General features: G+C 35.7%; 2 protein-coding genes across 2 annotated transcripts; both read right to left on the bottom strand.

The window, feature by feature from the left end:
• Positions 1-510: 510 nt before the first annotated feature.
• On the bottom strand, positions 511-18,258 carry LOC120149739 (WD-40 repeat-containing protein MSI4-like). Its single transcript, XM_039162454.1, has 14 exons — positions 18,014-18,258; positions 17,607-17,670; positions 17,249-17,333; positions 17,086-17,148; positions 16,647-16,781; positions 4,429-4,555; positions 3,865-4,048; positions 3,585-3,666; positions 2,956-3,029; positions 2,746-2,857; positions 2,572-2,646; positions 1,717-1,793; positions 946-1,045; positions 511-666 (listed from the first exon to the last, which is right to left on the bottom strand). The coding sequence occupies exons 1-14, from the start codon at positions 18,102-18,104 to the stop codon at positions 562-564; spliced, it is 1,374 nt and encodes a 457-aa protein (XP_039018385.1). The 5' UTR covers positions 18,105-18,258; the 3' UTR covers positions 511-561.
• Positions 18,259-21,919: 3,661 nt separating this feature from the next.
• Positions 21,920-25,045, bottom strand: LOC120149786 (BTB/POZ domain and ankyrin repeat-containing protein NPR1-like). Its single transcript, XM_039162490.1, has 4 exons — positions 24,375-25,045; positions 22,766-23,513; positions 22,408-22,608; positions 21,920-22,266 (listed from the first exon to the last, which is right to left on the bottom strand). Exons 1-4 carry the CDS (start codon positions 24,912-24,914, stop codon positions 21,974-21,976), a joined length of 1,782 nt encoding a protein of 593 aa, XP_039018421.1. The 5' UTR covers positions 24,915-25,045; the 3' UTR covers positions 21,920-21,973.
• Positions 25,046-25,821: the final 776 nt, after the last annotated feature.

The following is a 25,821-nucleotide window of genomic DNA, read 5'->3' as shown; positions in this document are numbered from 1 at the left end:
AATATCTCATAATACGAACTTATAAAATTTTAAAAGAAAAATAAAATTTCAATAGAAAATAAAAAAATATATAGAATATAAAATTTTGAGGGTGTTCACCTACTCGTTTTTGACATATTTGTTATTATATTTGTTTTTGATTTATTAAATTTGGATACTAATGTCGGGTTTAATGTGACGATAAACCAAATTCAAATTTAAAGCAATTATGAATTATGTGAATTTAACTTGAATTACATTTTTTTAGAAATTCACCCCACTACTATGGGTGGATTCATTCAATATTTCAAACCATAGTAGAATTCAATGGTTCCTTGCCTCATTAACAGTCCCATGGTCTTCAACATTACTCATAAATCAGTGCAACACTCACAGAATAAATGGTAAATATATGTTTAGAATACTTTAATATCTGAAAATCTACAGTCAACTAACGATGAGGCTACAATGGCATACTGATCCAAATTTCTCCCACATAAATAAGCTTACAACAGAGGAATTTGGCGCAACTTACAAGTCTACCCCGAAATATTCTGGCATTCTTCCTTCTGATGGCATCTCTCATGGCTTTGATGACGTGCAAGAAATGACGTGGGACTTGAATTTCTCCAGCTCGGCTAAAACCTCATCTTCTGGCCTGTAAATCAGATCACTCATGCGCCATATCTGTGCAGATCAGCATCGTTTAGCATATCGATAATTGTGATTTCATTCAAAGTTAAGGCATTTCTCTTCTTGGAAGAAAACAAGTGCCGAGTTACAATGAAAGAAGCGACAATCGGGCTGTTGAAAGTCGATATGTGAAAATAGAGTTCTTTCAAAACATCAACGGTAAATGAAAACAAATGTCTTTACCAGCCAGCAATACCGATGAGTAAAATACCCGGTACCATAAGCAATATTTTACACACAAAGAACATTTCAATGTCAAACTAATAATTGTACCTGCAATGTCCCTCCTCCACCAGTGGAATCACAGTCATCAGACACACTAACAATGGTCCACGGATCAGATGCATTCCAATGGAAATCAACGACTTTATCCCTATACAAAAATTAAAAGATAGAAGAAGTTATGAAAATCAGGTGAAAATGATTAGAAAAACTCTAAAAACAAATTCTTGACATGTTGCCTAAATTTGAACTCAAATCATATATCAAGAATGCTAAATTCAGTGCAATAACAATAAAATACATGGTCTTCAATGAACTTAAGGAACTTGTCCTCAAAAAACAAAACTCAGTTTGTGAGGAAGCAAAAACTTTCTGTTATGATCTAGACAGGCCCTGAGATTCGAGTTTCACGAAATCTCAATTAGCTAGTTTTTTATTATTGTACAAACTCTTTCTTTCTTTCAATAAAAGAAACCTCATGTAGGTCCCTATTACGTGGAACATTAAAATTTCCTCCAGGACTCAACAGAGCATTGCTGGATTATAGACAAGGCGTTAAAGCTTTCAACATACTCAAATGGAAGATATACATGTTTCATATGATACTTGTAGTTATATGCAGCAAAGATCATTAAGGAATCCGGATTAATGGTGCAAATCCAAAAGGATAGAGATACCACTATAAGAAAATAAAAATGGAAAAAAAACAAAGAGATGAAAGAATGCAAAAAGCATATCGGGACTACAACATAGATGATGTGGTTTTTTTTTTAAAAGTCCAAATACAAGCTATAACAGAGAAACGGAATAACAATCACAAACCTATGCCCTGCATGCTGGAAAAACAGTCCTGCAAGAGTACTAGGAGATTTTGAAGCATGTTCCACCTTTTTGCCAACCTGCAATTAATATAAGCAAGTAAAACCAACCACACTATTAGAAGCAACAAGTACAGTTACGACAAACAGAAAAAGCAAAGTGTCTTAAGTGGGCCTTTGAAAGGTAAGGGAAATGTCTTCTTCTACCAATGTGACTTACAACTTAATAATCATAATAGTAAACTAACCGCTTATCTACTTGCAATTACTTTATATCCTCTTCCACTGATTAGCTTTCAAACGATAAGTTAGAGATGCAGCCTAGAAATTGCAACAGGTTTTATTGATGAGGACAAAGAACTTGGTAAGCATCTTCATGACAGCATTTTTCACATATATATTTCAATCCTAGAAAGATTAGCGCCAAACTGTCAAATCCCATATAATATCCTATTTTATTTAAGGAGTTCAACTTCCTAAAATTGACTGAATCTAAAAACAAATTACATACAGAACTTATTCTAGCAAACTTAAAATATGGATGGGCAGCATTCAAATACCTATGTTACTTGGACTTGATCATGTAGAATATGGGTATGTCTCCAACACAAACATATTCAATTTTCTCAAGATTTCCATGTATTTAAAAGGTCCTTGGAGGATCATATCCACATACCCATATCCGAGTACATGGCAAACATGGGTGTTAGAAATGGGTACTTCAGGAAAAACAAAGAGTTGGAGTAACATGGATGGGTTCAACCAATATGCATAGCCAAGTGTGTCATCCATGTCACATGCATGCACATTGTTTTATGTATACAAAGGCAATAGCAGGAAACGGATCAAGCAATTACACCTTGTCATAATCCCAAATGTTCAAGAGCCCATCCTCAGCAGAACTACCAAATACCGATGACTTATTGGGAGACCACTGGACGGTGAAAAATTATAAATTAGGAAAAAACAGTCACGTGTAATAATAATATTTGTAAGGCATAAAAGCGTATGGGAACAACTGATCTTTTCACACCTGCACACAAAGAACAGCAGCCTTGTGACCCTCAAATTTATAAACAGGTGGCCCAACTCCATTAGAAGTGAGGTTCCTTCGATCAAACATATGAACAGTATTATCTGCTGACCTGAAAGATCAACAAGAGAATGCAAACAAAAATTTGTAACCATCCTTATAAAACATGGACATGGTTTGATAACCAAAAAAGAAGGGACCGAAACATACCCAGTGAGGATAAGATTATTGTCATGGGGGTTCCAATCAATACAATGAAGATCAGCATCATGTGCCTTTTCAACCTGTCAACAAGAAACCTACAATTAGCTATCAAAAACATCAGGATATTCAAATTACATATGAGCAAATATTAACAAGTTTGTAAAGGGAAACATGAATATCGGGTTGATTCACCCAAGAGGAACTCATGAGTAAAGAAATATGCTAAACAATAGGGTTTCAGGTATCAGATTCGGAGTACATCCTTTCAACAAGCTCACGCAAAGGATTTAAGAAGGGGCATAACATTACAGCCCTGCCCATAGAAATGGGAAAATGAAGGTACAAAAATTATCCTACTCTTTTCACTGGTTCAAATCATTACCATCATCCTCTCAACTATAAAACAATTTAAAGAATTCACTCAGAAGCCGAGCTAGATTCAAATTAACAGGTGCAAAGATCAAAATGAATGCTGAAGATGCTTATTATTCAGCTTATATCAACTCTTTAAACTTCCTTTTCATGCAAATATTTAGATTTTCATCAAAGTAGCAGAAATTGAGAAAGCAAGGAAATGAAGGGGAAAAGGGGTATTATTAGAAATATAAATAAATATATATTAAAAGAAAATTTACCTTGACAGCAGGGCTAGTGCAAACTCGTGCATCCCATAATATGAGGCAGGAATCATCACCTACACTACAAAACTCCTGTGCACTTCATCGGTTATAAAAAATGTCAGAAATTAGAAGCCATATGAACAACGCAGAAGTCATTATACAGTGGAAAATAAAATACAGAAGAATCCATTTTAATGAACTCTCATTTACATGAAAAGTTTATGACTAACTAAAGAAGAATAAAACATAAAAGAATTATGTGCATTCAGATCTTTTCCCAAGAGAAAGCAGCTACCTGGATGGACAGAACGCAACATCCTCAACTGTATCCTCATGCCCACAGAAGATACCCCGAGGACCTACAGAAGGCCCACCATCAGCTTTATCATTACCTTCCCCAGACTTTTTGATGATTGATCCACCAGATGCTGTTGTTACATGGTCCTCAATGCTCCACAAAACTACTGATTTATCCTTCCCTGTCATAGAAGTCCACTCGTTAAGAAGAAAATCCCATTACATGAAACAAGTTTCAGTTTTCTTGATCCAATTTTAATAAAATATTATAATAATCCACTTCAGGACTTGAAATATAGGGGCATGACCTCAATGTAAAGTCATGCATCAGAAAAGATTAAGACAAACCATTAGCACAATCTGATTAACAGTAACTTCCTAAATGATAATGAAGTTATTTCAAACATAACATAGCTTTTATTGGCAGATTTATATCTTAAAGTAAATCATTTTAACTTCACTGCCACTAGTTAATATCTCAAATGGATCAGAACCAAATATATCAATAAAAGCATCAGATTTAAGTAATTAAACAGTTAACTGAAAGATTGAACTTCCAAACCTCCAGACAGAACATAGGGTTCAGTGGGACACATTGCAAGAGCAAATTCTGCATTATCTTGATGTCCAGTCAAAATTTGCAGGAAAAATATATATAAGTGAAAAACAATTCTTTTACCCCCTCCCAGCTACAAAGAACACACACAAGTAGGACACGTATAGATTTTTTTACATATAAGTATATAACTAAAAATTCTAAACAACAACAACAAAACCCTATTCCCATATACAATGGGGTAAGGGGGAGGTAGGGTAGTAGGCTGCCCCCAACGCCAGGATTGATAACAGCTTCCGTGGAAGACCTATGGCAGGAAGAAAATTAAAAATAAAGATAAAATACAATGTTTGTATGAATAAATAAATAACTAAATACATAGTTGAAAAGTCTTCCTATGTAGTCTTCAGTATGCTCGTCTGTAATGGGGAGTGATCCCTGCAAATAAATCCCTGCAAATAAATCTCTGCGTAAAAATCTCTATATATAGACAGAAACGTAAAATCTAAATAAATTTAAAAAGAGAAAACCTGAAGAGAATGATACACAATGGTCAAACGATAGAAAGCTACGCGAAGGAATAAAGTCAAATGGGTTAAATCATAAACTGAGACAACACTAATCCGCTACCCTAGTTCTAAGCCTTCATAAATTATAATAACAGACACGTATATAAAGTAGAAGTCATGGAAATTATTAAAAAGGCATTAAAAAGAAGACAGATATGTTATACCCTATGTCTGTGATCCGCACTACTCGGCTACCCTGGTCTTAATTCTCCATGCTTTCTTATCAGAAGTGTCGGAACCGTCTTTCGGTTGGGCCCGGAATTGGGCTTCGACTTGAATGAATTGGATTAGAGTCGCCACCGACCATTTTAAAATGAATTTAGGTGGGTCGGACACCATCTTACCTGATCTGAGTTATACCAGAAATGTGTCGGGTTCGGGAGTCGGTTACGGTCAAGGAAGGATTAGCACCCTTGAACCGCCCTTTCGGTACCAATTAATTTATCGGTTGTCTTTAATTGCAAAAATTAAAAATTTAAATTGAAATTTAAAAATCCGATTCGAGTTACTTACCTTTGACCGATTAAAATTTCTCTGAAAAAAGATAAAAAATGTTAAAAAGATAATTCAATAATAAACAAATAAAAAAACAAATCAAAATAAATACAAAAGAAAAAAGAGGAAAAGAATAAATAAAAAAATAAAATAAGCTTAAAAATAAAATAAAAAATAAATAGAAAAAAATGATAAATAAAAATTGGATTTTTTTAAAAAAAATATAAAGAAAAAAATGATAATGAAAAAAAGAAAATAGTAAAGGAATCAAAAAAGAATTAAAGTTCGAAATCAATACTAATGAAAAAAATAATACTAATAATGATAAAATAAAACTTGAAGGATCAAATTGAACAAAATTGGAATTAATGGGTTAAATTGATATTAGAAAAATGACCTGCAAAATAAAATCATAAGTGAGTGGCCAATTCACAAAAATGTAAAAATATAAACTAGGGTCAAATTGATAAAATTAAAAATTTCGAGGCCAAATTACAACTGATGACCGAATTGTAAAGCGATTCAAAGCTATAGGGACTGCGGAGAGGATTTAGAAATCATCTATTTGCACTCCGGTCCTCCGTATATAAATGCCCAAATAAGCCTCCTTGCAATTCATTTCTCTTATTTTCGCCCGTGTTCTCTCTGATAACTCTCTCAAACCTCTCAAGCTCCTCCCCTCAGGCGATTCCCGACCACCGTCAGACGTCGCCATCGGCCACCACTGGTGGTGGCCGGAAAAACAAAAATGCCCCTCACGCGTTGCTCTCAACCCCGTAAACCCAAAACTAGCCACCAAACCCTCAAAATCGACCCCAATAACCGTAGATCTAATATGCAAACCTCGGTTTTCACCTTTTCCGTCGGTGACTTTCTGACTTCCGACGCGGTTGTTGAATTTTTTTGCTTCGCTCACTGCTCTTTTTGTTGTTGTGATATGTGTCTTTGGTTGTATTTCTCTGCTGATATCTCTGTTGTTGTTTGGTGTACTCATTGATTCTGTTGGTTTTTTAGTTTACTCGTGGGTTTCGTGGTTCCCGATCGATGGTCTCTGTTTGTGGCTGATGGTTCTCTATTGGTATCGTGGTTGTATCTCACTGTGATGGTTGTTTGTTTACTGTGTTCTCGGGGGTTATCACCGTTGATGTACCGTTTTTTTGGGTCCTGTGTTCTCTGATGATCCCCCTTGGTAGTGGCTTGGTGGGGGTCTTTATACCCCACCGGTGGCCTGTTAGTTTCGAAATAGGGGCGATCGTGGCTGTTGTGACCGGTCACCCCGGGATGGGTCAGTCCCGGGTCAGATCCAACGGTCCAGATCTGGCTGCACAAATGAGGTCTTAGGGTTTTCCCCTGTGCGCCGCCTGTGTTAAACGTATGTAAACCCTATCTCCTTTGGATGTTGGCTACGGGCTGATTCAGGCCCAATTTGGACTGTTGCTGGACCAAAACAATTTACCTAAAAAAAATAATAATAATTAAATAATTAAATAAAAACGGGTGAATAATAATAAATAAAAACAATAAATAAAAACTATATAATATATATTTTAAAACTGTTTATTTTTTTAAAAACTATATACTATATATACATTTTCAAAAATGTTTTTCAAAAAACTAATAATTTTTAAAAATGTTCTTTTAAAAATTATATAATTTTTTAAAAATGTTTTAAAAAAATTATATATTATATATAAGTTTTCAAAAATGCTCTAAAAATTATATATTATATGTTTTCAAAATGTTTTTCAAAAATTATATATTATATATTTTTAAAATGTTTTTCAAAAATTATATATTATATATTTTTTAAAAATGTTTTGAAAATATATATATAATATATAGTTTTTAAAAGTGTTTTAAAAACCATATATATTATATACGTATTTTCAAACCGCTTGCAAATTATATATAGAAATATCCGGGAAAAAAATGAACGAAAATTAGTGTTTACAGCTGCCCCTCTTTGTCTTTTTTCGTAGAACGAAAAATAGGACAAAGATAAAAAAGACACAAATTTTTGTTCAGTGGAGTTGAAAAATTGACTCTGAAAGAATAACTCCCTGTCGAATTGAGTTGCGAATGGCCCCTCCGTCGCGAAGTCGAGTCCATCTTGAAATGATATGGAATTGAAGCTGTGGTCCGGAATTTGAAACAGAATGTGGCTTCTCGTCGTAGTCCGCCTCTGTCTTTTTTCTCGGTTTAAAGACCTTGGTTTGAGAATTCGACTGAAAAATCATTCTTTGATTCCACCATATGGTTGATAGGCCCTTGAGCTGACTAAAATCGAACTCGAAAGGTCTTCATTGACAGATAGCTTTTCACGACTTAAGCTATGCTGCCGGAAAAACGATTTATTGTCACTAAGGCACGGTTAACCCAGGTCTTCTTCTCGACTTGAAAACCTTGATTGCAGCCGAACAGTAGTGTGGTTGGGGTGTCATCGAGCTGAATGGAACCAAACTCGACAATTTTATTGACAGATAGCCCTTCTTTACCTTGAGCTATGCTGTAAATGATGTGCCTTGGAGTTGAGCGTAGTCGAACTCAAAGGTCTTTTGGTCATAGATAACCCTTCTAGCCTTGAGTTATGCTGTAAATGATGTGCCCTCGAAGCTGAGTGTAATCGAACTCGGGGGTCTTTGGCAGATAGCCCTTCTCGACTTAAGCTATACTGCAAATGATGTACCGTTGAGCTGAGCGTAGTCAAACTCAAAGGTCTTTTGTTGCCAGACAACCCTTCTAGACTTAAGTTGTGCTGCAAATGATATGCCTTGGAGCTGAGCGTAGTCGAACTCGAAGGTCTTTGGTTGGCAGATAACCCTTCTCGGCTTAAGTTATGCTGCGAATGATGTGCCCTCGAAGCTGAGTGTAATCGAACTTGGTGGTCTTTTGGCAGATAGCCATTCTCGACTTAAGCTATGCTGCAAATGATGTGCCGTTGAGCTGAGCGTAATCGAACTCGGGGGTCTTTGGCAGATAGCCCTTCTCGACTTAAGCTATGCTGCAAATGATGTGCCGTTGAGCTGAGCGTAGTCAAACTCAAAGGTCTTTTGTTGGCAGACAACCCTTCTAGACTTAAGTTGTGCTGCAAATGACATGCCTTGGAGCTGAGCGTAGTCGAACTCGAAGGTCTTTGGTTGGCAGATAACCTTTCTCGACTTAAGTTATGCTGCAAATGATGTGCCCTCGAAGCTGAGTGTAATCGAACTCGAAGGTCTTTGGTGACAGATAACCCTTCTAGCCTTGAGTTATGCTGCAAATGATTTGTTTTAAAAATGGCTTCCCTTAACGGGTCGAAGCCGGTCATGACTCTTCAGGTGGTTCCTTTGAGCTAGTCTGAACCAAATGAGACAATCTTTGGATGACTCCCCTTTTACGGAAAAGCCCACTGATAAATTCTGATAGCCGGATATCTTCCGTTGTGGAATTGAAATCTGGCTTGAAGGCATTAACTGGAAACATGCTGCTCTTTGTTGAGTTGAACTGGACTGGATTTGTTCCGAATTGGTTCTCGAACCTATCTGAAATTGATTACGAGATCTGTAGATATGTCAAGTCGGTTGAGGTGGAGCTTCTTGCTGCTGAGTTACACCATCGTTCTTTAAAATTGCTTGCAAGTCTAGTAACCTTCATCCTGAAGTCGAAGCTTGACTCTGAAAGCTGCAAAATTATGAATGTGATGCACCTAAGTATGTCTAAGATGCATGCAACATGAATGAATTATGTGTTATTTCTTGGATGGAGTCTCGTGCTTTGTCTGCCAATCTGGTCCTTGGAATCGATCGTGCCCCATTCCCTTTTCCAGGCTTTGGCTTTACAGACCTTTCATATCCGAGACTGTCCTGTTTGAAAATGTTTTTCTCCTTTTTTTCTTGTTTTAGGAGGGAAAATGATGAAAATTCTGTAAAAATATTGTTCGTAATTGAATCAAATTGTAAACATGAGTTCAAAGTATATCAAAGGAATCAATAGCACTTTTTATGATTTCAGAGTTACAGGTCTTTGACAAATGTTCAAAGGGATGAGTTGGCTTTAGGTTAGCCTCCTATTTTCTAAGGTTCTGGCAAAAAGAAAAAAATGTCATTTTTCTTGGTCTTTGAACATGTTTTGGCATTTTGATTGGATGCGGACAAAATGACGCAACTAGCATTATCAACTACTAGGCCTTCTATTTTGGTTCTCCGAAATCTTTCATTTGTTCAAGTTTTGTAGGCTCCTCTAACAAAGGTAGTGCAGAAATATCGGTCTAAAAATGAAATTCTTGAGTGCTCGTGTGTAGTTGACTATAACAGGTGTTCCTTAACTCCCTTAGTTCATTTTACCGAAAATTTCTTGCTTAGATAAATTTGATTTAACTTGTCATTATCTGGCTAGCTGAATCCATAAAGCCGGGGCATTTAACCAATTGCTTTAGAGGGACAACTTAATATTATAATCACTCTTATCAAGTTAACTGAAGGGTTCATCTCATCATAGCGTCTTCGGCCTGACAAGAGCAGTGGAGCAAACACCGAATTGCCAAGTGTCCGAGCAATGTCATGGTTTGAACGTAATCTACTCATAAGGCCAGGGCTTTCAAGTTTCATCTATAACCAATTGCCTTAGTGGAATAGCTCAGCTTTACAGATTTAATTTCTTAAGATTGTCAAGAAGAACCTGTTATAGCCTAGGTATTTATTGAAAGTCAAAAATTTCATCTTTAGAGTTCAATTTTCAAGCAACTGACCTAAACTGGATTCACCTACTCGACTCTTTCATTTGTAAAGATCATCATCGTCATTGAATGTCTTAAATAAAAAACATAGTAATTGTCATATACAAATGATGCCCCGTGTTGTCCGCACCTTATGAAAAGAAAGTGTTGTATTGGTTAATCGTAAGAGCAGGGTACGATGTTTGAGGGTATATTCTGGGTAAGGTCAAGGTCCTTGTTTTAAAACATGTTACTTTGTCAAAGATCCGAAACATTGAACCATTCACAGAGTTTCTTAATTCAAATGATATTCAAAGAATTGCAAGTTTACAAATGTGATTCATTGCTCGTCATCATTAAAGTAACATAAATTTATTCAAATGTTCTTACAAAAACTAGAAAAAGTGAAAAAAAACAAGTTCAACCAGAATGCCTCAAATGATGAAATGATCTCACTCACTTAGATGCCCCCAAGTTGTTGAAGTCGATCCAGTTCTGGTTACGCATCTTTTGTACGACCCTTTTGAATGCGTAACAGTTCTCAATTGTGTGCCCTGGGACTCCACCGTGATATTCACAATGCACATTCTCATCATACCACTTGGGGTATGGGGGTTTCAAGGGTTCAACCGGGTATGGTGACACTACATGGGTGTCAAGAAGTTGATGGTAAAGCTCTTTGTAGGTCATGGGAATAGGGTCGAAATGTTCCCTTTCCCTCATTGGTTCTCTGGGATCTTGTTTAGAAGTACCTGACGGTATAGCTGCAGTTGGTTTCGGTTTGGAGATCGTAACACCTTTACTGGCATGGTTGATGTTGTTAATCTCTCCTTCCCGCTCTCGTATAGGAGGTTTCCTACTGGCCTCCCCATCCTTAATTTTGCCTTGCTTTATGGCCGACTCGACCATTTCTCCAGCCATAACCAAGTCTGAAAAGCTCCCTGACGTGATCGCAACCAGGTGTCCAAAGTATGGGGTCTTCAGGGTCTGTACGAAAAGTTTTCAGGTTTCTATTTCATCCAACGGTGGATGAACTTGCACAGCCAAGTCCCTCCACTTTTGTGCGTATTGCCTGAAACTCTCGTTATGCTTCTTTTCCATGCTTTGTAGCGTAACTCGATCTGGCCTTATGTCATTGACATGCTTGTATTGTTCTAGAAATGACTTAGCCAAGTCCTTCCAGGTCTTGATATTTGATCGGCTTAGCTGGTTGTACCACCGAATGGCTGAACCCGACAGACTCTCCTGGAAGCAGTGAATCAGAAGCTGGTCGTTTCCTCCATATCCTGTCATCTTTCTGCAGAACATGGTGATGTGAGCGGATGGACAACTGTTCCCGTCAAACTTCTTGAATTCCGGGGACTTAAATTTCGGAGGAAGAACCAAGTCTGGGACTAGACTGAGTTCCGCGACATCGATTTCATGGTAGTCATGGTCTCCTTTGACTACCTTCATTTGGTCCTCCAATTGTTTGATTTTTTCCTCCATCTTCTTCGCTTTGTCCTCTTCATCCAAATCCGGTACATGGTAATAACCCGGATTGTTCTTAGGGTTAAATACAGATGACGAGGGCTTTGCTTTTGCCGCAGATGAGTCCCCTCGAAGTTCTGGTAAGATTTCAGGTGAGATAACCACTTGTGGGGTAGGTTGTATAGTTACCCCTTCCGATGAACCTGCCCCAGGCACACTGGTCTGTTGTAGGCCAACTAACTTGGCAACGATCTGATCAACCAAGGACTCTTGGTTCTTTGTGATTGTTTCTAGAGTATTTCGACTATTTTGGTTTATCTTATCTTCTAGCTCTTTCTGTAGTTTCAACATATTCTCCTCGATTTGTGTAATTCTGGCTTCCATCCTCTTCTTCTTCAAACGAGTGTTATGCGGATGGGGTGTGTCCAATGCTTGAGGCGGTGTATCCAGTATTTGCTCCCTTTGATGAGACATGTTTATGTTAGTTAATGTGAATGCAAAGAAAATAACAAAATGCAAAAAAAATAAAAAATGCAAAATGTCTAAATATATGATGCATGAAATGATCGAGGCATTAATCCAAAAATGTATCTGTTATTAAAAATAATCCTTATTGGGGACAAAAGTGTTTTATCTTTTAAGAGACAAGAATATTCTGACAACTTCTGACATGTTGACTAGTCTTCTGCGTTCGTCTGTCACCGGTTGGATAATCTGTCGAACCGCTCCAACTTATGCAGATGATGAGTTGTTTGCCCCAAAAAGAGTCTCGAAGGACTGCACCTCCGGCTTCTACTCTCTGCCGAGTCGGTTCCCTAGCAGCAACACCATTGGAGCCCTCTATCGAAGTTTTCTTCTTGAATTCGTCAGCATTGACATTCAGCTCAGCTAGGGTTTCGCCGTCTTGTTCTCGTAGTTTTTGAAAGGAGCGTCCGGGTCTGTAACCTTTTCCTCGTTTTGCTCTGCAACCTTTGGCAGTCAATTCTTCAAAGATAGACTTTCATTACTTGGTGTATACCCGGTTCATCCTGAGTCTTTTATAATGCACCAGAGTGATCTACTCTTTACTTGTGGGGACCACATAGTCGCCTTGTAGATTGTCCTCTGTATTTTCATCTCTTGTATTACAACCCCTTTGTCCATTAATACAAATTATTCATGTTTAACAAACACGTTTTTGGTGGATCAACACCTCTTTTGAATAATGCAAGTGATGAAAATAAATAAAATAGAAGAAAGATGAAAAGAGTTAATGATGTGAAAAATAATAAAAAATGATCATAAAAATGAAAGTCCTACCCCACATGATATCTAGCTCACATGCTTATTATTCCTACCCGAACATGATCTCTATCCCACAAGTTGATTTTGAACAAGTCCTAACCGCATAAATTTCTAGTTCACATGTTTTGAACAGAAAGTAAAGTAGGAAATAATTTCAGCATCCTAGGGTTTGGAATGAGGTTTTGGGGTGGGCTCTAACTCCTTGTAGTCTCCCGGTTTAGGTTCTAAAAAAAAGGTACCCGAGTTATCCTTTCTGGTGCCCCCTTGGGCTTACCAGACCCTTAGTCTTAAACCCATCACAGGCTTGTGTGGACTAAGTTAAACTCGGGAGGATACATTCCCTTAGGCCCATACGGAGAATAAATTCACACGAAGGCATAAGGTATATGAATCCCGAAGGTTACTTGCTAGGCCCATACGGAGAATAAATTCACACGAAGGCGTCGCTTTCACCCCCACTTAAATAGGGTCCGGGGCTTGGGTATAGAGCCAGAGATAGAAACTTTTAAAAAATCTGAAATCATTGAACAAAATGTCAGTACAACTATTTATTTGAAAAATGATCAAAGATAAATAATTGGAATCGAATAAATAAATTTAAAATTAAAATTTTCGCATAAAAAGACAACCGAAAATTAATTTTGGCCTGACTCACTTACCTGTCCCCAGCGGAGTCGCCAAGCTGTTGTAACCGTCTTTCGGTTGGGCCCGGAATTGGGCTTCGACTTGAATGAATTGGATTAGAGTCGCCACCGACCATTTTAAAATGAATTTAGGTGGGTCGGACACCATCTTACCTGATCTGCGTTGTACCAGAAATGTGTCGGGTTCGGGAGTCGGTTACGGTCAAGGAAGGATTAGCACCCTTGAACCGCCCTTTCGGTACCAATTAATTTATCGGTTGTCTTTAATTGCAAAAATTAAAAATTTAAATTAAAATTTAAAAATCCGATTCGAGTTACTTACCTTTGACCGATTAAAATTTCTCTGAAAAAAGATAAAAAATGTTAAAAAGATAATTCAATAATAAACAAATAAAAAAAATAAATCAAAATAAATACAAAAGAAAAAAGAGGAAAAGAATAAATAAAAAAATAAAATAAGCTTAAAAATAAAATAAAAACTAAATAGAAAAAAATGATAAATAAAATTTGGATTTTTTTTAAAAAATTTAAAGAAAAAAATGATAATGAAAAAAAGAAAATAGTAAAGGAATCAAAAAAGAATTAAAGTTCGAAATCAATACTAATGAAAAAAAATAATACTAATAATGATAAAATAAAACTTGAAGGATCAAATTGAACAAAATTGGAATTAATGGGTTAAATTGATATTAGAAAAATGACCTGCAAAATAAAATCATAAGTGAGTGGCCAATTCACAAAAATGTAAAAATATAAACCAGGGTCAAATTGATAAAATTAAAAATTTCGAGGCCAAATTACAATTGATGACCGAATTGTAAAGCGATTCAAAGCTATAGGGACTGCGGAGAGGATTTAGAAATCATCTATTTGCACTCCGGTCCTCCGTATATAAATGCCCAAATAAGCCTCCTTGCAATTCATTTCTCTTATTTTCGCCCGTGTTCTCTCTGATAAATCTCTCAAACCTCTCAAGCTCCTCCCCTCAGGCGATTCCCGACCACCGTCAGACGTCGCCAACGGCCACCACTGGTGGTGGCCGAAAAAACAAAAATGCCCCTCACGCGTTGCTCTCAACCCCGTAAACCCAAAACTAGCCACCAAACCCTCAAAATCGACCCCAATAACCGTAGATCTAATATGCAAACCTCGGTTTTCACCTTTTCCGTCGGTGACTTTCTGACCTCCGACGCGGTTGTTGAAGTTTTTTGCTTCGCTCACTGCTCTTTTTGTTGTTGTGATATGTGTCTTTGGTTGTATTTCTCTGCTGATATCTCTGTTGTTGTTTGGTGTACTCGTTGATTCTGTTGGTTTTTTAGTTTACTCGTGGGTTTCGTGGTTCCCGATCGATGGTCTCTGTTTGTGGCTGATGGTTCTCTATTGGTATCGTGGTTGTATCTCACTGTGATGGTTGTTTGTTTACTGTGTTCTCGGGGGTTATCTCCGTTGATGTACCGTTTTTTCCGGTCCTGTGTTCTCTGATGATCCCCCTTGGTAGTGGCTTGGTGGGGGTCTTTATACCCCACCTGTGGCCTGTTAGTTTCGAAATAGGGGCGATCGTGGCTGTTGTGACTGGTCACCCCGGGATGGGTCAGTCCCGGGGATCTCGGCCGGAAATCTCGCGCCGTCTGTGACTGTTGGTGTGACTTCTGGAATATTCCTTGATTTGATCTCGACCGTTGGATTGGGTCAGATCCAACGGTCTAGATCTGGCTGCACAAATGAGGTCTTAGGATTTTCTCCTGTGCGCCGCCTGTGTTAAACGTGTGTAAACCCTATCTCCTTTGAATGTTGGCTACGGGCTGATTCAGGCCCAATTTGGACTGTTGCTGGACCAAAACAATTTACCTAAAAAAACAAAAAAATAATAATTAAATAATTAAATAAAAACTGGTGAATAATAATAAATAAAAACAATAAATAAAAACTATATAATATATATTTTAAAACTGTTTATTTTTTAAAAAACTATATACTATATATAAATTTTCAAAAATGTTTTTCAAAAAACTAATAATTTTTAAAAATGTTCTTTTAAAAATTATATAATTTTTTAAAAATATTTTAAAAAAAATATATATTATATATAAGTTTTCAAAAATGCTCTAAAAATTATATATTATATGTTTTCAAAATGTTTTTCAAAAATTATATATTATATATTTTTAAAATGTTTTTCAAAAATTATATATTATATATATTTTAAAATGTTTTGAAAATATATATAATATATAGTTTTTAAAAGTGTTTTAAAAACCATATATATTATATACGTATTTTCAAACCGCTTGCAAATTATATATAGAAATATCCGGGAAAAAAAATGAACGAAAATTAGTGTCATGTCCACACATGCCCAAACCACCGTAGTCTTCTCTCCCTTAATTTTTCGGATACAGGCACCACCCCAAGGACATCCTAATAGCAGAGTTTGGTGTCATGTCCCACAGAGTCCTACCACATGTCCACCGAAGCATTCTCATTTCTGCAGCCTCCATCCTCCTTACGTGATCCTTCTTGATTGCCCAACATTCTGATCCATACAGCAGCGCTGGTCTTATTGTCATTCTATAAATTTTTTCCTTAAGTTTTAAAGGCACATTCTTGTCACACAAAACTCTAGTAGCAGCCCTCCACTTTAACCATCCCGCCTTTATACGATGTGTAACGTCATCATCTACATCCCATCTTTATGTATCATAGACCCTAAGTACTTGAAACATTCCTTTGAGGGGATCACGTGTCCTTCTATACATACTTCTACATCATCATCGTTTTGGTTCCCATAGAAGTTTGAGTATAAATACTTTATCTTTTCAATATTGATCTTTAGACATTTTTCTTCCAAAGCAGTCTTCCAGGCAGCTAGTCTTCTATTTAGCTCGGTTTTTGTTTCAGCTACTAGGACAATGTCGTCAGCGAAAAACATACACCATGGAACACCGTCTGGTGTCGCAGAATAGATGTCGTCCATAATCAAGGCAAAGATGTAAGGGCTAAGAGCCGACCCCTGGTGGAGTCCAATTTCCACCGGGAATGCCTCGGTGTCGGGCAGACTTTAACAACTACCTTAGAAAGAAAACACGGCAGAAATAATGGTTCCATATATTTTAACAAAACAAAAATAACAAGTCTTACATCTGGACTATCAGTGTGAGTGGCCACAATCTTAGAGTTCTGCGGAAGTTCCTTGATTCTGTTCACCTGCAAGATAAAGTTTGTCGGTCAGACCAAAAAGTTATATATATCATTAAAACAAAAGGATAAAATAGATATTTGCATAATTTAAGGTTATACTTGTTAAAAAAATGGAATTCAAGTATGCATAATATCTATCACCCACCGAAGCCATACACCAAAGCATGGATTATATTTTAGTGCCACATCTCAAAAGGAATAATTACATTGTCCAATACATAGTTGAGTTCCGAAAACAGTGATGGTGGATAAGTCAGCACTCAACTTCACACAAGCACGTTTATTTTTCTAGCATGTGCAAGATCCATACCTCTCCAGGATGTATTATGGTCTTGTACTTCTTCACAAATGGTGAGCGTGCTTCTTCATTAAACTGAAATTTATAAAGTACTCGTGTGAATGAAGAGAAGAAAGCTGCATGCACAAGTGTTGAAGTGCAAAACAAGGAAAAAGACACTGTGGGAATGAGTTACCTGAGATATGTGCTCAGCAGCAGCGACCCTAGGTTTGACAACTTCGCAATTCGCAATCACGAGTATTTGGAACGGAACCATCAGTCTGGTATTATAACATAAGACAATAATCAAAACAAAGGTATCAAAATAGATAACTTATAAGCACAAGAAACAAACTTATCATGCTTCGGCATTTTTCTACAAAGTTTCCTTGTAAATTCCATCAACTCAAAAGAGTACAAAACTTGATGCATTGCATCTATTACGGCTAATAATTAAGACTCCAGAAAAGAGCTCCCTTCCATTCACGTTGCAATTTATATTCAAGTTCTCTTAAAGTGCTGAGAAATGACCCATAAGAAGGAAATATACTTGCCTGTTCAGAGAGGTAGAGACGCTGACGATTCTTGTAAGTAGCTTGCTCGAGCTGAGGTCCCCAGCTGTTCAAAACCAAACAAAATAATCATCGAGAAACATGATAAACACGATAAATAATTCAAGAAAAAAGGGGCTAAATTGCAACATTCTAACACAAAATTGAAGCAAACAAAATAGAAACTATCTCAGATTAAAAACCCAAAATGGATAATTACAGGAGCCAAGAAATGAAAACAGACCACCAGCTCAATAAGAGTCCACTAGAGTTTATCACAAAAAATTTAAGATTTTTAGATGCAAACACAACAACCCAAAAAGAAACCAACATTAAAGCAAAAGTAACATCGTGTATAGCAACAGAGCAAAAAAACCCAAGAACCCTTTAAAGGGTTTAAAAAGAAATAACGGCAAGAGAGAGAGGGCCAAACGAGATTGTGATTAGCAAGCCAGTCATAAAGAACAGGGACCAAAGACTTCCACTGAGTGTAGTTGTCATCAACGCTTGCTTGTTGTAGGGATTTCTTTCCTTCTTTCATTTTAGCAGCGCTTTGCTGTTCTTTCTCGTCCTTTGGCTTGGGTTTTCGACCTCTCTTCTTTGGCTGTTGCTGCTGTTGAGATTGGAGAGACTCCATTTTTTAGATTCGTAGTGTTACTGATTCTTTAAAAGCAAAGAAAGGGAATCCACGCACAAGGAACTATTGGTTTCGCTTTCAAGAGACCAGAGATCGAATCCCTAGTGCCTTCTTCCGGGATTGTGATGGGAGAGAGTGAGAATACTAAAAGCAAAAGTAAAAAAAAAAGGTGGTAATGATTTCTCTAGGTAATGCTGTTTTAAAGATGGTGATTCACATTTTGTATCTTTTATTCGAGTCTATTTAAATAAATTTTTAATGTTTTTCTTATATATTATGTGTGTTGTTAAGGTTAATAATTATATAAAAATATTAATTGTCATGTGTTTTAATTTACAGTTGTAGTCATAATTTTTTTATATTTTAAACGGTTGTGATTATAAATTTTTATTATACTTTAATTTTTTTTATTTTAATACAATTAACAGTTTTTATCTTGTTAAAAAAATTAAATGATGGCTTACGAGGTTATTTCTTATAGTATAAAAATTATAGAATATAATTTACACTAAAATAATATTCATGAGTCTTATTTTTATTTGGTTTTTTAATTTCTCATATATAGTCAATACAATAAAATGACAATGATTTGAGTTTTTTCACAATAAAATCTAATTTCTTATTAATATACCCACATTAAAAAAATCATTGTCGACTAAATAATCATTTAGACACTTAACGTCCGATGATCCAAAAAAAATTATTGATGAGTTATTTTGTTATTTAATTTTCGGGAATTGAGATTAATTTATTTATATTACGGATTAAACAATCATTGATGTTGAATAAAAGGTTTAAGGACTAAAATGTGATAAATGAATAATTTGATGTTTTAGTAAAACAATGAAACTTCGGTGCTTAAGTGAAACAAGAGAAAATTTTAATGGCTAAAGATGTAATTGGACCGTGAAATAATTAGTACATGGAGATAAAAAAATTCACTAAATATTTTTAATAAATAAACTACTTATGTGACATTTTGTTATAATATAATCATTTTCCTTATTTTTTTAAATTACTAATTTTAATTTATTCTTTCGAGAGAATTTATTCCATCAAATGTAATTAAATAGAAGGTGCGTTGAAGAGCTAAAGTTTCTATTATCTTCAACTCTTTTTCATTTTTTTAAACTCTAAACATGTTGAACCCTAAATTTGCTCTAAAATTTCAACTTATTTTTCTTATCTGAGTCGAAAGATAAATATATATGTAGAATTCTTATTTCATAAGTAATCTTAAATTTAAGTTTCAAGTAAGTTGTATCAAAACCCTAAATTATTATATCATATAACATCAACATCGTTATTTTATTTTTTTAACGATGGATAATCAAAACAAAAACACAATGTTAAGTATGATTTGATCAAAATAGAAATAAAATAACATGTGAGTGACTAATTTGATAATTTACCCGGTTTAAATTGAGTTCAAAAATCAAAAGAATCTTATCTAGAGCCGACTCTTAACGGAAGCACCCTGAACGATTACTTAAAGTGGTGTTTGGTTGGCTTGAATGTTTCTAAGGGAATTGGAATCTGTTCAGGAATTGGAATCTGTCATGAATTGAAATTCAATTCCATATTATGTTTGGTTGGCAGTAAATGGAATTGGAATCTAATTCCATATTCTGTTTGGTTCGCAGAGATGTCAGATGAATTTAATTTCAATAATGTAAAATGATATAATTTATCTTCTTGTATTTTTGCTTTATTTTAGTTTATTTTACAATTTACATGTAGTAATATATTATAAAAAATTAAAAAAATATTATATTTTCATTTTATTGATTGATTATTCATTTCAATAAATTATAAAAATCATGCTAATAAACATCATAAGTTAAAATCATCGCAATCAAAATATGTTAATAAGTTACCAAAAGATAGAGCAATATTTCGATACATTCCAATCTGAGTATGTTAATTAGTTACCAAAAGATATACCAAAAACTATTTTTATTCGATATATGAATTAGAAATCCGACCCGACACGACACGAAATAATAAAAAATTATTTTTATTCAATAAAAACATTGACTTAATTGAAAAAATTATATATAGAGGGGTATTATTGTAATTATTCATAAATATATAAGGTAAAATTATATATTTTTTTCGGGTCAGTTCCGATTTTTTCACCCTAAACCCGACCTGACCCAACCCGAATACCACACTTAAAAAAAACTCGACTCGATCCGAATATCACACTTAAAAAACCCGACCCGACCCGAACAAAATAAAGTTTCACCTGACCCGAATATATGAATTAGAAATCCGACCCAACCCGAAATAATAAAAAAAATTATTTTTATTTAATAAAAACAGTGACTTAATTGAAAAAAATTATATATAGAGGGGTATTATTGTAATTATTCCTAAATATATAAGGTAAAATTATATATATTTTCGGGTCGGGTATTTTACACCCTAAACCTGAACTCGACCGACCCGAATATCACACTTAAAAAAACCGACCGACCCGACCAAAATAAAATTTCACCCGACCCGACCGAATATATGAATTAGAAACTCGACCCGAAATAATAAAAAAATATTTTTATTCAATATATGAATAAGTTACCAAAAGATTGATGAAGGTAGTATGGTCAAATTTCAATTCCCTCCAACAAGATAATTAAATTCCATCCATTATTGGATGTAATTCATTTTCCCTCATTTGATGGAAAGTTGAAGCCATGAGAGATTCTAATTCCCTTGAAAAACTTGAACCAAACATGGGAAAGTAGTAGAATCGGATTCCAATTCCTACCAATTTCATGGGATTCATACCAACCAAACGTCACCTAAGTTAAGACCCCACTTCTTTAATCTGTACAACTAAGGCCCCACTCTTTTAATCTTTACAACTAGGGCCGCATATCTCATTAATTGCTCGGCTCGAACACACCTAATTCTAATTTCTCACTCTCGTTCCATCAACAATCTAGTCGAATCCACAAGTGTTATCCCACTAAACATGTTCAAAGGTCCTTCCAAAGCACGTAAAGCCTCTAAGCAATCCGTCTCCACTTCTACTTTACGGTGACCAAATCTCCATGCATGTTCCAAAGCATCATGTATCGCCCAAAGTTCTCATTTTCTTTCTCATTGAATTATTCAATTTCAAATTAAATATCTTTCTCTATTCCTCAAATCACATTCTTTGATTTATTATATATTCTTTAACTTTTCTGGTAAGTTGGTAAATATCCTTTATTGTTTTAACTTTTAATTGTTTTTTCTTAACAAAACAATGAAAATAATATGTTTAATAAAATTTTATTATTTTTCTATGATTTATTATAGAAATACTAAATTATTTGTTCAAAGTAATAGAATGCATTTTTATTCTATAAAAATTATCTTTGAGTTTTCGCTCAAGATTCTAAAAATATCCGAGACGGTTCTTATTTTATCCAATGTCAAAGTCGGGCAAATCGGGTATACTAGAGCAGTCGATAGGAGATGGAACCGGATGGAATTATCAACTCAATTCTCAAAAAAAATTTCACTTAGAAGTTGAACTCTCTTCTCCTCCCTCCCCCTCCCCCCCAAAAAAAAACACCCACTTATTCTATTAACAAAACCAAAGTCGATAAAAATATTATTACCGAACCAAATACAACAAAATTACAAATTCAACCGCATCAAAAGATTTGATTTTATGAACCTCGGTCTCGTATTACCGGTGAAGAAAGTACAACTATAAAAGGATTGCATTAGGCGTCAAGTCTTAACCACCCCTAACACTGCCATTAGCATTACCAGTGAGCTTACCTTTAGTCCTGGTCACGACTATGGACTTTGATGAAGAAGAAGATGAGATGGCTGATCTATCAAACTCCTCTTTGTCTTCATGGAATGCCTTACTTAGTACATCTTGTAGTTCCACGTACCTCTGCCTTTTAACTGCTCGTTCCTCTGCTGTATCGTTCCCTCCGCATGCAAGCTGCGATAGGTCGTCGGCATCCATGATCTTGTTCAACACTTCCGAGCAACGAGGGAAAAATCGTTTCCCGAGTTCCACTGCCCAAGACACACAGATAGAGGGTTAGCTTGAGTTCGAACATATCAGTGTTGGTTTACAACCGTACATGACTCTCAGCTCGAGTTAGAGTACCATAGACAAGGACTAAAGAGAGAAAAATTATTGCGACATTTTAGTACCAGTTCTGGAAAGTGCTCGGAGTCTATTTAAATGCTCCACTTGAATCCTGAAAGGTGCCTCATTCAAGTCCACAGTTGTTTGTGCACCATTTAATTTGTTAGAATTGATGGTAGCTAATTGGAACTCTGATGTTCCATCCACTTGAGCAATATCCATCACAACTTTTGCTTCCATGGGGAATAGAAGTTTTGCCAGTCCAACTGCCAAAGTTAAGAGATGGTTCAAACAACATTGAATACAATGGTTGATTATATTGTTTTCACTCTTCGCTTTTCATTATATATGTTGGACATGGGTGTCGGATACAGAGTTTAAAACGAAAATGAAAAGTTGGACCGACACAAATATGAAAATTACCTCTATTTTCGAGATACAACAATTTCATCCGAAGATCATCACCAGCCATTGCAAGAGACAAAGAAGCTTCTCCATGCAAGGGATCTCTTATTTCAGCCTGCTCCAGTATCTCTATGCACAGCCGGTCCTTCGGAGAAGCCTTCCCTTCCTCGGTTGATTTATAGTAATCGGCAGCCCGGGTGAGCCGCTTTGAGATCTGAACAGCTTTCCTACCATCAATTGTGAGATCAGATGGCCTAGCACCTTTCGTTAAAAGAGAAACTATAATCTTAGGCTCTTTCCTCATAGCAGCAACGTGTAACACCGTATACCCCCTCGAGTTCCGATGATTAACATCGGAGAGTCCGAGGTCCAGCATCTCGGTTGTTGTCTTAGCATCGCAGTAAGCCACAGCGTAGTGAAGTGCATAGGCCTCGTCTAAGTTCGTATGACCCTCTTTCAGTAGCATTCGAACTAATTCAACATCATCCGAATCCAACGCCCGATGAATCCGCATCACATGTTTATCGGGAAAACCTATGTTCTCAGGCTTGTCTAAACCAAGTTCCAGACGGGAATCAATGATTTGTTTCACAATGTGACGAGGCAAAGCTTTGTCAAGTGTTACAATATCAACATCGGATTTCACAACAGTTTCTATACACTTTGCCACCAGTCTCTCGCAGGCATTACCACACATGTTTGCAATATAAAGAACCACCAAGATATCATCTATGGCAACCTTGTCGATAATGTTGAGTAGATGTCTCTGCAATTTAGAAACAGAACATAAACTCTTATAATTTTAGTCTTTATCCTGCTTCTCCATTTGCCTTTTGATTCCCCAACAAATCACAGAATTAAACAATAGTAATATTCATTCAGATATCTTGTTCAGAATCGTCATATTTTTTTAAATATCTATGTCCGACATTTATATTCTACATAATAGTTTTCAGACTTTGTTCTATTATCCACGGCATTTTTTACTCAAAAGTTGCTTTACACCAAGAGCGCAACAACAAAAAAGAAAATACAAAATATAAAACAAAGGATTAAAATACACTAGCATTCATAACACATTAATAAGATTTTAAATTGTCTGAGATGAAAATAAGATAATATTTGTTCAGAATTTTTTGTAGTTTATAACAAGGTACACACTAGTGACGCAAACGCTCAAACATCTATAAGGAGAATAACATTCAACTTTACCACCGATACTATTTAATGAATTCCACTCGACCAAAATCGAATTATGCATACATATATCGAAGCTGACACCGAATACATCTTAACTTAATCATACATTCTGTAGTTCAGAAAATTTGATTTTATAGTTAATTCAAAAATGTTACGTTACTCAACATTAAAAATAAGTATTTTATATTTAATTTTTTAAAATTACTTTTTATTAACGAGAATCACAAACGTAACCAACGAAGACTGCGAGTAATATAATTTCAACAATTTGCTGATATTTTTTCAGTCAAGGGGATGTTTGGAAATCAGCAACAATTGCAAAAGTTTATATGACTACTAGTTATGAGAACAAGAATCTAGAATTTGAAATTCATATTATAAATAAACGAACTTAAAACATCATAAAAAATAATAGGAATTTACTGACCTGATAAAGAGCAATTAATTCAGAGACCTGAAAAACGAAAGCTGCATATAAAACCTCTGCAATGAAATCGACAGCCGGTCTACATCCGACGTGCGAGCAACCATCGTCAACGCAAACGCCTTTAGGAAACGGTCTCACTTTACCGGTATACATGTAAGCGAGAACCGCAACAAGCGAATCGTAGCCGATCTCATAGTCCCTAGTCAACTCTTTGAGCTCGAACTTAGCTCCAATGTCTCTAATCCCCGCGAAAACCGTCTTGAATACGGAACTCCTCGCCGACAAAATGCAACGGTGAACGGCGACCTCTCGGCCGGAAGAGAGCGCGATTTTGGCATCGGAGTAGAAGGAATCGGAGTCCTTTGATTCGAAAAGGGAGTCGAGGTTTTTGGAGAGGAGTTGAAGAGCGGAGACGTCGGGAGTACTCAACGGTTCCGATGAAGCAAGCGTTTCGGAGGTGGTAGCGGCGGCGAAGATGCAACAGGTGCTGCTGTTGTTGCTGATTTCGTTGGAATCTGAGAACCCGTTCATATGATCCATAGAAACAAGAGGGAACAGACTATTTGAAACAGAAAGCGATTAGTTTAAATAAGTGAAGGAGGAAATGATTCGCCATGGAATTACTGAGTGGAAACAAAAGTCAAAGGAAGGAGATAAAAGAGGAAGAGTTTGGGCATTGATGAGCTAGCATCAGCTGGGGGAAGCTTGAACATGGGCGTGACCAACGACTAAAATTAAAAGGAATAAAAAAACAAGCGTCGGATACTTTTAGTAGATTTTATTAGGGTAAAGTACACAACTTATCCTTCGATTATAGGAAATTATTTTTATTGAGTCTTCTAACTATTAAAAATTACAAAATGATCTTTTAATTATAAGACATTGTTTTACTGAGTCCACCGGCTATTAAAAGTTATAAAATAGTTATTTAACTATTCATATATTCTAAACTCGTCCTTTTTCATTAGAAATTTGGTGGTTACCTGAGTTGGATGTTAACATGCTCAATGGGATATGATAAAATATAATCTCATAATTATTTGAGTTGGATTTTATGGATCATTTCTATGTTTATATTATATCATCAAGTCAGTACTTGAAAGCAACAACGATGCTAGTAGACATCATTAATATATGATTTTATCATATTCAAGTTAGCATATTAACATCCAACTCAAACGTCTTTAATTTTTTAACGAAAAATGACGAGTTTGAAACATATTTTATAACTTTTAATAGTTGGGAACTCAACAAAACATAGCACTGTAGTTGAAATATCATTTTGTATTTTTTATAGTTAGGGGATACAAAAAAGCAATTTTCCTATAGTCGGGGACCATCTGTTTACTTTACCCATTTTATTATAATATTTACTTATTTCTGCTGTTTTAAGATTGGCTTTTTCTTTTCCCGACTATTAGTTCGTACTTCAGGATCAAATCTTTCC

Source organism: Hibiscus syriacus, unplaced genomic scaffold (assembly GCF_006381635.1).
Source record: "Hibiscus syriacus cultivar Baekdansim isolate YM2019G1 unplaced genomic scaffold, ASM638163v2 tig00111008_pilon, whole genome shotgun sequence".
Classification (NCBI taxonomy): domain Eukaryota; kingdom Viridiplantae; phylum Streptophyta; class Magnoliopsida; order Malvales; family Malvaceae; genus Hibiscus; species Hibiscus syriacus.
Note: the sequence above shows the minus strand (reverse complement) of the source record. Positions and strands in the feature narration are given on the sequence as shown.

Excerpts from the sequence above, each read along its gene's own strand:
- LOC120149739 (XM_039162454.1), bottom strand. The coding sequence starts at position 18,104 with ATGACAACTACACTCAGTGGAAGTCTTTGGTCCCTGTTCTTTATGACT. Across the intron at positions 17,334-17,606 it reads GTCTCTACCTCTCTGAACAG|ACTGATGGTTCCGTTCCAAA; the intron begins GCAAGTATATTT and ends TTATAATACCAG. Across the intron at positions 16,782-17,085 it reads CCATAATACATCCTGGAGAG|GTGAACAGAATCAAGGAACT; the intron begins GTATGGATCTTG and ends TTTATCTTGCAG.
- LOC120149786 (XM_039162490.1), bottom strand. The coding sequence starts at position 24,914 with ATGGATCATATGAACGGGTTCTCAGATTCCAACGAAATCAGCAACAAC. Across the intron at positions 22,609-22,765 it reads GTTGTATCTCGAAAATAGAG|TTGGACTGGCAAAACTTCTA; the intron begins GTAATTTTCATA and ends TAACTTTGGCAG. Across the intron at positions 22,267-22,407 it reads CCGAGCACTTTCCAGAACTG|TGGAACTCGGGAAACGATTT; the intron begins GTACTAAAATGT and ends TGTCTTGGGCAG.